Below are 14,640 nucleotides of genomic sequence, written 5' to 3'. Positions count from 1 at the left end.
TTCCCTGCGTCGGGAGCAGCGCTGGGCTCTCCAAATCACGGACAAACAGGATCCAATGTTGATTTTTAGTTCACAAACACTTCTTGTAATAACTAACTACTCCTGACATTTTGGACATGTTAGCTCTTTATGCAGTAAGGTTACAGTGAGATACAAATAACATCAGGCTGATCCTGCAGTAATTTGTTCCCCCGGTTCAAATCACAGACAAACAGTATCCCACAGCTGTTTATGTTTTTGAAACCATTTTGCACAGAGAGACATTTTTTGAAAAATGTATTGACAGCAATGTTGAATATTATTACACAGGAAAAAAAACAACTACCCGTAAAATAATCACACCATGACGCCTCTGCCTTTCTAAATGCAGGGACAGTAACTGCGTGTGTATATGTAAGCGTGTAAAAACTGCAGATAGATTAACAGTAACAGTATTTTGTCTCTATCTGCCATTCTGCAATTCATCTCATGTAAACAATAACGTGGTGCACAGCGTGACGTGAAAAGAGGCACATACCTTTGACGTTGCGTGACGAACTCTGTATTCCTCGTCCACACGTAAACTTAAAAAAGGAGTTTTAAATAATCTCCGTTTTCGGTGAATCACAACGCCGTTTACGTGTTGACGAAAAGCCCAAACGCATAGAAACAGCTGAGTTTTCAAAAATACCCGTGTAAGTGTGGACGTAGCGTAAAAGAGTTAGTAGTATATTTTATTACTACCTGTAATTTATTGCCGTTTACTTGTATTTGCTTAATCATTTACTAAATGTTGGAGGTGTGAAATAAACCGCAATGGAGCAAAATATGGGTGTGTGTGTTTGGAGGATGTGTTTGTGGGGGGGGGCGAACATTTTTCTTATAAAACAAAGGGGGGCCTGGCAAAAAAAGTTTGGGAACCACTGTTCTATCAGGTACGTTATGTGCTCTAGGTGGACTGGTTCAAAGAAGCAACACACTTGAGAGCTGCTTCCAAATCCTGATTTGCCCTTTTGACTCATCTGTTAGTCTATGGGTGAGAACCAGAAGAGAGGCTTGCCTGGGCACCTACAATAGAGCAGAACTCCTTCCAAACTCATGATGTAAACCATGGCCACCAGTTGGAGGCAATGTCCAGAGGGATCACATGAAGACAGAAGACATGGTCCACTAAGAGCTGAGCTGTTTCTGGTGCAGGAGGGAATTTGGAGAGGGCAACAGAATGAGCAAGTTTGAAAAATATAGTAGTTATTAGTGAGAAAGACAGTATTACCACCAGATTGAGGTAAACCAGTGTCAAACCCCAGGAGATGTTTACAGGTTGTAGAATAGGCCAGTCCAAAACAGCTTGAAAGTCTGCAGGGTCAGGTTTGATCTGCTCTTTCTCAGCAATGGAAAGGAACTTTAACACGGAATTTGCAATTCTCACCGTTGACATAAAGTTTATTTTCCAGCAAACACTCCAACACTTGATGGATGTGAGGTTGATGTTCAGACAGTTTGCTGGCAAAAATGAGGAGATCATCCAGACAAACAAAAACACAACAATTCAGGTAGTCATGAAGAACATCATTAACAAGGGTCTGATAAACAGCGTGAGCATTACTGAGACCAAATGGCATGATATGACTTTCAAAACGTCTCAGTTGTGTAATCGTCTCTCTCCTCAATGCAAACAAAGTGGTAAGCATTTTTTAGCTCGAGTTTAGAACTGTTGCTCCCTGCAACAGTTCTAAATTATAATAGCGATAATGGATATTTGTTTTTGATGGTTTTATCATTCTGACCTTGGAAGCTGATACATGGCCATAGCATCCCCACTGCATAAAATGAGTGTGGTGGACTGACATCTTTAAAATGTCACTTTCGAACATCTAAATTTGGCCCACTGAAAGAGTTGTTTTGGTAACACCAAGTAACGTCTCTTTTTAAACATCTACTGAACGACTAGTGTTGACATCTGTCAGACCTCCGTGTGTGGGCTATTTGTAGCCCAAATGTGGACGTCTTTTGATAACTAGAGACACATAGAAAGGTGTAATGTATTTCCAGTTCAAACTAGCTGTTGAGCCAAAAACCTACAGGAAAATAACTGGTACAGAAAACATGCCCTCCACCCTTTGGAAACATGGGAAACAGTTATGTGTGAAGGAATGCAAAGTGATAAGTGAACCTCGCTAATACGGCGCAGGTTGTTGATGCTAAAACTAAAGTAAACATGCGCAGTGGATTTCAAGAAAAAATGTCCCCGGCTCATAGGCAGTTTGCAAAAGGAGGTTTTTGACAAAGACTGTCGAGCATATAGTCCAAACAAATTTGCACAAACTTCACATACTTTCCATTGCAGCTTCTCTCAGTCCAGCTACCAATCAAAACCATGTTCACTTTGTCATACAATCATTAACTCTTCGCGATAAAACAGGATACTTGTAAAAATGACCATATTTAATGCAAATGCTCATTCAAAATTATTAAACACATTGCGCTTCATTTAAAAGGAATTTGAACATTTTTCTAAATACTTAAACCATTATCAGGCATTATTTAACCATTTACATATTAACATGTATTTCAACATTTTTAATATTTCAACATATTTAAACAATTTAAATGACAGTTTTAACCTGGTTACAAACATATAAGTTAAGTAAATAAACCAGTTAAAGAAAAAGAGTAAAATGTTGAATTACAACAACAAAAAACCCAACCCACATGTACTGAATAAATCAATAGGCTAAAACATAATAAATTATGTCCAAAGTATTCATATGTATCATGTTGATAACAACAATGTTGATAAGTTACATTTATTAATCATGTAAATTACGTGCATCTGTCATAGATATCACATGACATCCAAAAAATGACCCGGTCTAAAGTGGAAATGTTGAACATCATTGTCACAAGACAACTTTCTCTCAACTGTGTCTCCCTCCTGTTTCCCATTCCCTGATTACGCCGCTGTGTATATAAGCCCTGTGTTTTCCTTTGCTCTCTGTCATGTCATACCCTCAGAATTGCCTCTGTGTTCTTGTCATAGCGTTCTCAGTTTGGTTTATGTTTTGTTTCGTGCCAGCAATAAAGCTGAGATTCTTTGAGTTTGCCATTCAGTCTCCACGAGTCCTGCATTTGGGTCCTCCATCCCTGCCTGCCCGCACACAGAGCCCTGACAGTCATAGTGATGTCCAAGCTGGGTTATAGTTGGACGTTGAAATTGTGGAACTAGTTTGAACATTGTATAGATGTCCAGAATTGATCATGGACTGACCAATTCTCCAATATAAACATGATCTGCACATCTATCTGATGTCCAGTGTTTAGTGGGTCTTGTTATTTTTCCCAATGAAAGAGAACCCTGCATCAACAGGAGACGAGGATGGTCGAATGATGCCAGGCGCTAGGAAGTCAGTGATGTGTTTCTCTAGTCCTTGCATTCAGTTTTAGTCAAGATGTAAAGGTGACTAGTGAGAACAGAGTTCTGTGGCATAGTCATATGGGTGATGGGAAGAAAAGGAAGGAGCCAAATCCTTTCTGAAAACTTCAGCCACATTGTGATATAACCCTTTTTAGGCCAGTTCTCGTTTCAGATCATTACACACACCAAGAACAAAAGTTATTATCACAACCTTTTCCTCCCAGTGTGTCTCCTCTGCCAGTATCCAAAAACAATTGGGACAAATTGGAACAAAAATCAGCTGCTATAACACGCTTACCTTGGCTAACTGCAAGCAGAACACTGCCCTAAATTTGATAATGAATTCATTATAAGAGAGCTTAGTATAGGTCTTTAAAACAGCCTGTGCCCATCTCAGCACACAATTGCATAATAACTCCACTGAAAAAGCCAACTTGGCACTGTCAGTAGCATGAGTACAACTTTGTCTAAATACCAGAAAACACTGGGTCAAAAAACGTCCACTCTTTTCTAACTCACCGGGGAACACCTTGGGGGTTGGGAGAGCGCTCTCTGGAGGCAGCAATGGTTAGGTGTCTTGCAAAGGCTATGGCTGGGGAAAGACAGGACACGATTGTGCTGGTGCGGGTCTGTGGCGCCGCTGCTGGGAGGCTGATACACCAGAGCTGCATCAGCTCATCACGCCTCCCCTGCATTAAGGCTTGTACTGGGTCCTGACTGAGTTGTTGTTGTTGTTGTTGTTGGTGATAAAACTGAATTTGAAATTGAAATTCTCACTCCATTTTATGACCTGATTGTTCTGTCATAACCAGTGTTGGGACTAACGCGTTATTAAGTAACGCGTTACAGTAACTACGTTATTATTGTGGTAACGAGCACGGTAACTAGTTATTATGCCAAAACCAGGAACGCGTTACTCGTTACTGGGATTTAGATAGGCTCGTTACTCGTTACTTCGTGTGGTGGATATCGCGGAGCTTCCACAGATTCAATAACATTAGCAAGTGGTGGAGGCCAGCAGGTGGATGAAGGAAAAGGGAGGCAAGAGGAGAGACCCGAAGCCGCCGGTCCGCGTGTCAGGTGAACTGAACTTCAGGTAAGAAGTTATGACCTGCAGTCTATCTGGGTCAGATATAAACCAAGTTTAGGTGGAGTTTATTTTCGGTATGCTGACATTTTCGTACTGCGTGCTAGCTAGCATGACGGAGTTTCTATACAGCTGTGTGGGTGCTATGTTACTGATGTTGAACTTTATTTTGTTCATACGGTTAATTATTAGAGTTGCCAAACAGAATCGTCTGGTATTCAGAGAAAATATGACGCGTTTCGTACTGAGGTGAAAAGGAACACAGTTTGTCCCGGACTTCAGCTACAATGAAAAAGACACAAAGCTGAAGCTGCACAGCTGCCTCTTCTTCTCTCATTCTCTCCTCTCCTGTTTCTACTTCAATCACGAAACTGATCAATGATCAGCTGATCGGCTTTTCTCTCTTGTTTATTTATCGCCCACTTTGCGCCAGTAAGAGGAAGCCAGCAGATGTCGCGCTAAACAACAGCAGCACGTTTAAGCTTGATCAGCTGTTGTTAGAATTTATTTAATATTAATTTCTAGTATCAGCTGATGTTTGCTGGAGCCACAGCTGTAAAGCTGCTGGTCATGATATCGGTTTGTATATCTGGTGAGAGGCAAACATGCAGATGAAACCAGGAGATGTCCTTACTGAATCATCAGAGCTGAACAGGTGATGGAGAAACAGGTTTACCTTTTAGGTGACATGGATGAGTTGAAGGGAAGTTATGAACTGTTTCTGAGAGACAAATAACACCAGGATCCTTTTCTATGTAGCTGACAGCTGGTAACTGTGCAGGGGCGGGTCTAGCAAAGTGATGCCAGGGGGCCAGGTAGGGCATTAACAGGGAAAGGGGGGAACAAAGAAATACTTTCTTATTCTCATTTAAAATGTCTCGCTTTAAAAAAAATAATTATCTGAGTCTTACAACAAACAATTGATAGATTGATACATATATACCATCAGAACAGTGTACATCACTGTCACAACAGTGTTTATTTTCATTCAAAGGCTTTATGATTTTTCCTATAATGGTGGGCCGGTCTCTAGTCAAAATGCCCGGGACGATTGTTTTGTCCCAGTCCAGCTCTGTATGCAGCTCATCTGCAGTCTGGTGTTACCTACATCTTCCTATTCAGAAGGCAGAATTTCCAAGTTCTGAGTACAATCAAAAGCACCATGACTGCAGTTTTTGTGTTGGATGTAAAAAGCAGGCTAGAATCATGGCAGCGGTCAACGACGGTCCAGGCGTGGGATTTCTCTCGTGGAAATGTGCACATTATTTTTTCCTTTCTATTGGTAGGTGGCACAGTGCACTTGTGGCAAGTAAGCAAGCTAGAAGACTGGCAGTCTGGCTGGGTATCCAGTTACGGAAGCAACACATTAACAAGAGAATTCTGAGTAAAACCAAAGTTACTTTCCCTAGTAACTAGTTACTTTGAAAGTAACGAGTAACTTGAAGTAACTGAGTTACTTTTTTAGAGAAGTAACTAGTAATGTAACTAAGTTACTAATTTAAAGTAACTTACCCAACACTGGTCATAACTAAGGGACTGACTGGACTTCAAATGTAGAATCAGAGGATTCAGTGTTCAGTGTGTTTATTTACAGTGAACTATAACAGATAACAACAAAAGGACTGCCCAATTACAAGTTACAAAAGCTCTAATTCAGAAAAGGATAAGGACCCACGCCTAGAACATAAGGTGTGGTTAGCTCACACAGATGCAATATAACATTCACTTACTGCAGATATTGGTGTTACAGCAGTTTGGTAGTTGGTAGTTGACAAACATTTTCTGAACATTCTAATTTTCTGAGGGTGATAGTTTGAGTCTTATTCCAGTCCTTGGCAAAATAGTGACATTCATATAACTTACATATGACTGTTTGACAGTGTTGGGCAAGTTACTTTGAAAAAGTAATTAATTATACTTACTAGTTACTTCTTCAAAAAAGTAACTGAGTTAGTAACTGAGTTACAAGATTCTAAAAGTAATTAATTACTTGAAAAGTAACTATTACTTTAAAAAAAAAAAAGTTTAACCATGGGGTCCAGGTTATAATTGGCCATTTTTAGCTACTTTTGATTTTACCGCTACATTTCACCTTAATAAATAAAAACTATTTACTTTGCCTTCTTTAGTATCATTGTTTTCAGCACAACCTCACGTGTCTGAATTTACAGTTATGTTTTCATTTTGACATACTATATTAACACAATTGATCTAAAATCAAACTATTTACATGACAATCAGGTGTTCTGCATTCAATAAGATGCCACACAATATTTTGTGCCACTCCAAAAAAACAATTTCTGTCCACTATAAAGAAGAACATCACAGCCTGATACCTGCAGGTCTGACAGCAGCAGGTGTATCACTCCTCCTGTTTTCATTCAGCAGTTGCTGCATTGTTCTGACACACAACACAAAACTATCCACAACACTACACATTAACTACACAAGACAACTCATTAACTACACACTCCAAACACGCTAAACGTCACAAATCTCTCACATCTCAAAACTCTCTCTCTTTTTCTGCTGTCTCTCTCTCTCTCTCTCTCTCTCTCTCTCTCTCGCCATCACTCCTAAAACTTCCCCCTCTTCCTAAACAACCAAATGTCATGTTGCCATATAATTTTTTGACTGGTCGACATTGTACATTTTTCCACCAACATGAAAGGGCTGTTTTTGAGGGTTTTTTGGTCATAAGCAGAGAGTGCTTGCTAGTGCTGTCCTTAGACAGTAAACGTGACGAAACTATTCAGGAAAAAACGCTGCGTATATATTGTTTATCATGACTCTGGTTTTACGTGGCCTATCAACACAATTTAAAAACTGGTATATATCACCTTGTTGCTTTGTCCTCTACAAGTGGTCATGTGATTGGCTTACCACGACTACTTTATTGTTCCTCAGTCAAACAGCAGCACTCATGTGATTGTTTTGCCCCCTTAGCTCCAGGTGTTGTGCCAAAAAGTGATCGTATGCTAGAAAGTGTTTGCTGTCCGCGGGAGCGCGCAGCTGCTTAAAGCTGTAGCATCCAGATTACTTACGGCTACTTCCGTACAACTGATATAAGATGCGGTAAGCTGAAGGCAGCTTTAACCGTCTGTTTGTTGAAAAATAGTAACGCGACCGCACCACATTTTCCTGTTAGTAACGCTAACGGTGTTGTAACTATAGAAATAGTAATTAGTTAGATTACTCGTTACTGAAAAAAGTAACGCCATTAGTAACGCTGTTACTTGTAACGCCGTTATTCCCATCACTGCTGTTTGATAATCTTGAACTCTGCAGTTGTTTAGACAAGCCTCCAAGAGACCTTCCCAACTTAAATCTACAGTTCTGCTTCTTAGAGCTTTGCTAAATTCATTGAGACATTTGAAAACCTTCAGTACCACAGTATGCTTCACTATATATAGTGTATTGAAATAGTTTTTAAAAAGCCCCAAATTACAATGACATTTATGCCTGTGATGAGTGTATTTACATTTCTGGTGTGTCATATGTTGCAGAAAAGCAAAGTCAGTGCAAGAAATGAAATTTCACTGTTTGATACATGTAATTGTTTATTGCAAAAATTTTAGGAGCTATCTCTCCTGAGACAGGAGCTATTTCAGAAACATACTTAATAGACCATATAAGAAAAAATAATTCCCCTCTCGCCCCTGCGGGCGGTCTGTCCTTCAAACTCGGGTCCTCTACCAGAGGCCTGGGAGCTTAAGGGTCCTGCGCAGTATCTTAGCTGTTTCCAGGACTGTGCTCTTCTGGACAGAGATCTCCAATGTTGTTCCCGGGATCTGCTGGAGCCACTCGCCTAGTTTGGGAGTCACTGCACCTAGCACTCCGATTACCACTGGGACCACTGTTACCTTCACCCTGCACATTTTCTCCAGCTCTTCTCTGAGCCCTTGGTACTTCTCAAGCTTCTCATGTTCCTTCTTCCTGATGTTGCTGTCATTGGGAACTGCTACATCTATCACTACGGCGGTTCCTCTTCTGTTTGTCTACCACCACTATGTCCGGTTGGTTAGCCACCACCATTTTGTCCGTCTGTATCTGGAAGTCCCACATGATCTTAGCTCGGTCATTCTCCACCACCCTAGGGGGTGTCTCCTGTTTTCACCTCGGGACTTCCAGGCCATATTCGGCACAGATGTTTCTGTACACTATGCCGGCCACTTGGTTATGGCGTTCCATGTATGCCCTGCCAGCTAGCATCTTACACCCTGCAGTTATGTGCTGGATTGTCTCAGGGGCATCTTTACACAGCCTGCACCTGGGGTCTTGCCTGGTGTGATAGACCCCAGCCTCTATGGATCTTGTACTCAGAGCTTGTTCTTGTGCTGCCATGATTAGTGCCTCTGTGCTGTCTTTCAGTCCAGCTTTGTCCAGCCACTGGTAGGATTTCTGGATATCAGCCACCTCCTCTATCTGCCGGTGGTACATACCGTGCAGGGGCCTGTTCTTCCATGATGGTCCCTCCTCTTCCTCCTCTTTCTTGGGTTTCTCCTGCCTGAGGTATTCACTGAGCACTCAGTCTGTTTGGGCCATCTTCCTGATGTATTCTTGGATGTTCCTTGTCTCATCCTGGACCGTGGTGCTGACACTCACCAGTCCCCAGCCTGCTTTCTTCCGCTTAGTGTACAGCCTCAGGCTGCTGGACTTGGGGTGAAACCCTCCATGCATAGTCAGGATCTTGCTCGTCTTGATGTCAGTGGCGTCTATCTCCTCCTTTGGCCAGCTTATTATCCCAGCAGGGTACCTGATCATGGGCAGGGCGTCGGTGTTGACAGCCCGGATCTTGTTCTTACCGTTCAGCCAACTCCTCAGGACTTACCTGACCCTCTGCAGGTGGTGGTTGCAGCTGTCCTAGCATCCTGTTCATGGTTCCTATTTGCCTATGGGATCCCCAGATACTTGTAGCTGTCCTCTATGTCTGCAATGTTGCCGTCTGGGAGTTTGATCCCCTCAGTTCTGACTACCTTCCCTCTCTTTGTTATCATCCGACCACACTTCTCCAGTCCGAATGACATTCCGATGTCATTGCTGTATATCCTGGTGATGTGGATCAGTGAATCGATGTCTCATTCACTCTTGGCATACACCTTGATGTCGTCCATGTACAGGAGGTGGCTGTCAAGTGTTCCATTCTGCAGTCAGTATCCGTAGCCAGTCTTGTTAATGATCTCACTGAGGGGGTTCAGGCCTATGCAGAACTGCAGTGGGGACAGGGCATCTCCTTGGTAGATCCCGCACTTGATGGTGACTTGTGCTATGGGCTTGAAGTTGGCCTCTAGTGTTGTCCGCCACATTCCCATTGAGTTCCTGATGAAGGCTCTTAGGGTCCTGTTGATCTTGTATAGGTCTAGGCCAGGGGTCAGCAACCTTTAAGACCCAAAGAGCCATTTGGAACCGGAAAAGAAAACACTGGGAGCCGCAAATACTTTTTGACATCTAAAATGAAGATAACACTGCATACATTGTTTTTTACCATCATGCTTTTTATAAACAACTATAGTGTGTTGCTTATGAAATTCATGAAGTGCTACAAAGAAAATGAAATTTTATTTATTTAATGAACACATTTTGAACTCTTAAAAAATTATAACAAAAAAGAAAAACATCCAGTTGAAGGTCTCTTTTAAATGAATTAAGAAGCTGAACTTAAATTATTCATGTAGCAAACAAAAACTCAGTCGTCATCCTTATATCGCCTTTGGGTTTTCAGAGCGTGTAGCAGAGCCTTGACCTGAATTTTAAAAACAATTGGAAAAAAGCACTATGCTCCTAAAAAATGAATAATAAATATTTGCAAAATATCTGCATAAATATTTATTTTACCTGGTTAATGTATATGGCGGTGCATGACCTCCAGTGCCTCTGCAGGGGAGGTGGTCGCACCTGAGCGTCATCCGCAATCACATCTCGCCGCCTTAAAGCCTGTTCTCTCTCTGCTGTTGTGTTATGTGTCGGGCTGTGAGCTGGAAAGCTACAGCCGGCTGCATGCGTACAGCAACCGTGTGTGAAAAGTGGTCAATAAAGAGAAGCTGTAAAGCGTGTTCATGCAAACATCATCGGGTCTGCCGTGATATGTTTACAATGGGACTTCTGCTCCTGAACCTCTACGCACAGCGTCTGTACGAAGTCACTTTCATCTTTACGCAGGACTGTAAGCTGTCGTCTGTGAGGCGTGAGCGGTTTTTGTTTTTACCATAGTTCATGGTTGGGAATAGCTGCTCAAAATACGTATGTGGATCCGAAGATCGACAATCCACAAAGCAGGCATACTGGTAGGCCGCTCTCGTCAGAAGTAAATGCAAACAAATCTGCCCAGGCATCATTAAATGTTCTATTTTCTTCAGATATTTTTCTTTTCTTACATTTCTCCATACTTGGGTTGAAAGTCTCGATAAATGCACGGTGTTATGGCGGATATACCGGCTTCCGCGAGTGTGACTCTTATTTTGAGCGACGAAAAATAATAAAATATCATTTTATTTTTATAATTCAAGATCATGATAATCTTCCAATTTAGAACTACAAGTTTAAAAAGAACTAACACAAATAAAATACACTTCAGCTAAATACTTTTACAATTTATTTTCCCAGACCACGGAGTCGCAGTATAAAGACTACAGAGCCTCATGCGGCTCCGGAGCCGCAGGTTGCCGACCCCTGGTCTAGGCATTCCAGGATTCAGGTGTGGGGCATTGAGTCATAGGCCTTCTTGTAATCAATCCAGGTAGTGCAAAGGTTGGTGAGCCTAGTCTTGCAGTCTCAGCTGACTACTTGGTCTACCAGTAGCTGGTGTTTTGTGACTCTGGTACCCTTGCCCATCCCTTTCTGTGCCCCACTCATGTATTGAGCCATGTGCCTGTTCATCTTAGCTGCTATGATGCCTGACAGGAGCTTCCACGTGGTACTGAGGCAGATTATTGGCCGGTAGTTGGATGGGACCGGACCCTTCTGGGGGTCCTTGAGGATCAGGATTGTCCGGCCTTTGGTTAGCCATTCTGGGTGTCTCTCATCAACTAGCAGCTGGTTCATTTGTGCTGTCAGACGCTCGTGGAATGCAGTCAGCTTCTTCAGCCAGTAGGCGTGAACCATGTCAGGGCCTGGTGATGTCCAACTCTTCATACTGGAGACCCTTTCTAGGATGTCTGCCAATGTGATGGTTACCAGACCCTGTTCAGGGAGGTTGCTGTGGTCTGCTCTAAGATCCACTAGCCACTGAGCATTGCCATTATGGGTTGTGTCCTTCTCCCATATGCTCTTCCAGTATTGTTCCGTCTCCAGCCTTGGTGGTGCTGTTCTCATATTGTTCCCCTGCCACTGAGAGTACACATTGGCTGGTTCTGTGGAGAACAGCTGGTTAATTCTCCTGCCTTCGATCTCTCTGGTGTTCCTCTTCAAGCGGCTGGCCAAGGATGTCAGTCTTTGTTTGGCAGTTTCTAAGACCTCAGGTATGGACAGCTTGCTGTACTCCTTAGGCACCTTCTTTGTTGCACCTTTCTGCAGCTCTGATAGTTGGCTATCCCTGCGTGCTAGTTTGATCTTGGCCTCTAGCCTCCTTCTCCATGGAGGGGACTACTCCTTGTGGCTGTTCAATTTGTAGCCAAGCATCTCACTGATTACTGCTGCCGTGGTGTAGATCAGCTTGTTAGTCCCGGGAATGTACTCACATATGTATATAGTATATATGTATATATACTATATACATTATACATTATTACATGCTTATAATAATTATTTTTCATTTATATACATATGAAATTGCATTGCTAACATCTAGCATGCTAGGGATGGTTATTCCAACAGTAAGACATCAATGATTCATTTCAAAAATTGTATTATGCCCTAATTGATTTGTCGATTTCCAGGATGCTGGCAGGGAAACATGTGTGTATCCTCTTCCTGAGCCTCATGACCTGTTTCAGGCTTCGCAGCTGAAATTTGAAGATTTTCAGAAAGATCTGGCACGACTCAGGAAGGATCTGAGAGGTAACACAAGTAGTCGCATTTCCATCAGATTAAAGGACATACATTTACTGTACAAGCATTAATTTCCTGGAAACTGACCAATACCCATTACCTGACTACCTCTCATCATTCAAAGGTCAAAATGATGTCACAAGTCTTTGAGTCCATTTAAAAATCAAACTAAAACCATTTTGGGGCATTGTAGTGGTTTAACATGATTCATACTTCCATGCGTGCATGAAATATATTGATAAAGCTGAAATGGTTCATTCAATGGTTGACTGTTTTGATTTTCTCAGCATGCATATCAGAAGTCGAAAAAGTGTGTAAGATTTCAGATGAGGAGAACTTGGAGCCTTTCAAAGAAAAGATGGATGATTTCCTCAAACAAGGTAAATGATGTAACCCCCATACATACATACATACACACATACATACATACATAGATACATACACTTATTTACATGATATCACCATGCAGTTGCTCTAGATTTGCAGGTTGCTTATCCGTGATGTAAATATTGTGTTTCTGTCAAGCAGGTGCTATATTGGATGGTAGTACAGTCTGAAAGTATGGTATTGTAGTGTCTTTACATTACAGCATAAAGCATAAGCACACATACAGCGAGTATCCCCTCCGGGAGGGTCGGGGAATGGGTCCTGACTGTCATCTGCGCTTATGCACTAAACGACGGTTTAGAGTACCCAGCCTTCTTGGAGTCCCTTGGTCGCTTGGTGGGGTGCTTTAGGGTGCTCCTACCTGGGGATAGTGATGGTGCGCTGGGAACGCCTGGCAGAGGCTGCAGTCCACGAGATCTTCAACATACACTACCAACAGAGTTTCACCAGCAATCTGAGGCTGAGACTGGGGACATTGAGTCCGAGTGGACCATGTTCAGCATCTCCATTGCCAAAGCCAAAGGTGGTTGGTGCCTGTTGTGGTGGTAACCCCCCTTGTCTATCTCTGGCATTGAGGTCACTGAGGAAATTAAACAACTCCTTGGTGGCAGGGCCCCTGGGGTGGATGAGGTTTGCCCTGATTTCCTGAAGGCTCTGGATGTTGTGGGGATGTCTTGGTTGGCATGCCTCTACAATGTTGCTTGGAAATCAGGGGTGGTACCTCTGGGATGGCAGACCGGGGTGGTGGTGCCCATCTTTAAGAAGGGCGACCGGAGGGTGTGTTCCAACTATAGGGACATCACACTCCTCAGCCTCTCTGGGAAAGTCTATGCCAGAGTGCTGGAAAGGAGAGTCTGTCTGTAAGTTGAATCTCGGATATAAGAGGAACAATGCAGTTTTCGTCTTGGTTATGTAACACTGGATGAGTTCTTTATCCTCTCGAGAATACTTGAGGGTGCATGGGAGTTTGCCCAACCTTCTACATGTGTTTTGTGGACGTTGGAGAAGGCATTCGACCGTGTCCTGTGGGTTGTGCTTACTGTGGGAGGTATGAGTTGTCTGGCCCATTGCTACAAGCCATTCGATCATTGTACAACCTTTGCAGAAGCTTGGTCTGCATAGCCGGAAATAATTCGGACTCATTTCCAGTGGGTGATGGACTCCAGCAGGGCTGCCCTTTGTCAGTGATTCTTTTTGTAATTTTCATGGACAGAATTTCTAGGTGTAACCAAGTGGAGGAAGGCTTTCAGAATCTCATGTCTTCTTTTCACAGATGATGTGTCTTCGTGGGAAAAATTACCAATAATCATCCCACAGATGTAATATCGTCTACAGCTACTCTTAGTACCATTGATGTTAAGTTAGACTCTTTTTCTCCAATTGATCTTTCTGAGTTAACTTCAATAATTACTTCCTCCAAACCATCAACGTGTCTTTTAGACCCCATTCCTACAAAACTGTTCAAAGAAGTCCTGCCATTAATTAATTCTTCAATCTTAAATATGATCAACCTATCTCTAATAATCGGCTATGTACCACAGGCCTTCAAGGTGGCTGTAGTTAAACCTTTACTTAAAAAGCATCTCTAGACCCAGCAGTCTTAGCTAATTATAGGCCAATCTCCAACCTTCCTTTCATATCAAAAATCCTTGAAAGAGTAGTTGTCAAACAGCTAACAGATCATCTGCAGAGGAATGGCTTATTTGGAGAGTTTCAGTCAGGTTTCAGAGCTCATCACAGCACAGAAACAGCTTTAGTGAAGGTTACAAATGATCTTCTTATGGCC

The 14,640-nt window shown here is 42.4% G+C and overlaps 1 protein-coding gene across 3 annotated transcripts in view; it reads left to right on the top strand.

Annotated features, from left to right (window-relative positions):
- The window catches only part of fmn2b (formin 2b), a 67,348-nt gene that overhangs the window by 37,988 nt on the left and 14,720 nt on the right, over positions 1-14,640 (top strand). For all 3 annotated transcript variants that reach the window (XR_003221267.1, XM_025909537.1, XM_005463642.3), the window contains 2 exons: positions 12,356-12,476; positions 12,755-12,847. Coding sequence is in view for 2 of the 3 variants with exons in the window: in XM_025909537.1 (XP_025765322.1) it covers positions 12,356-12,476; positions 12,755-12,847 (214 nt within the window). In the remaining variant the exon portion in view is untranslated. The remainder of the gene's footprint in view (positions 1-12,355; positions 12,477-12,754; positions 12,848-14,640) is intronic.

The sequence above is a fragment of the Oreochromis niloticus genome, linkage group LG8 (assembly GCF_001858045.2).
Source record: "Oreochromis niloticus isolate F11D_XX linkage group LG8, O_niloticus_UMD_NMBU, whole genome shotgun sequence".
NCBI lineage: Eukaryota > Metazoa > Chordata > Actinopteri > Cichliformes > Cichlidae > Oreochromis > Oreochromis niloticus.
The sequence above is the reverse complement of the archived record's forward strand: the minus strand, read 5'-3'. Positions and strand labels throughout refer to the sequence as shown.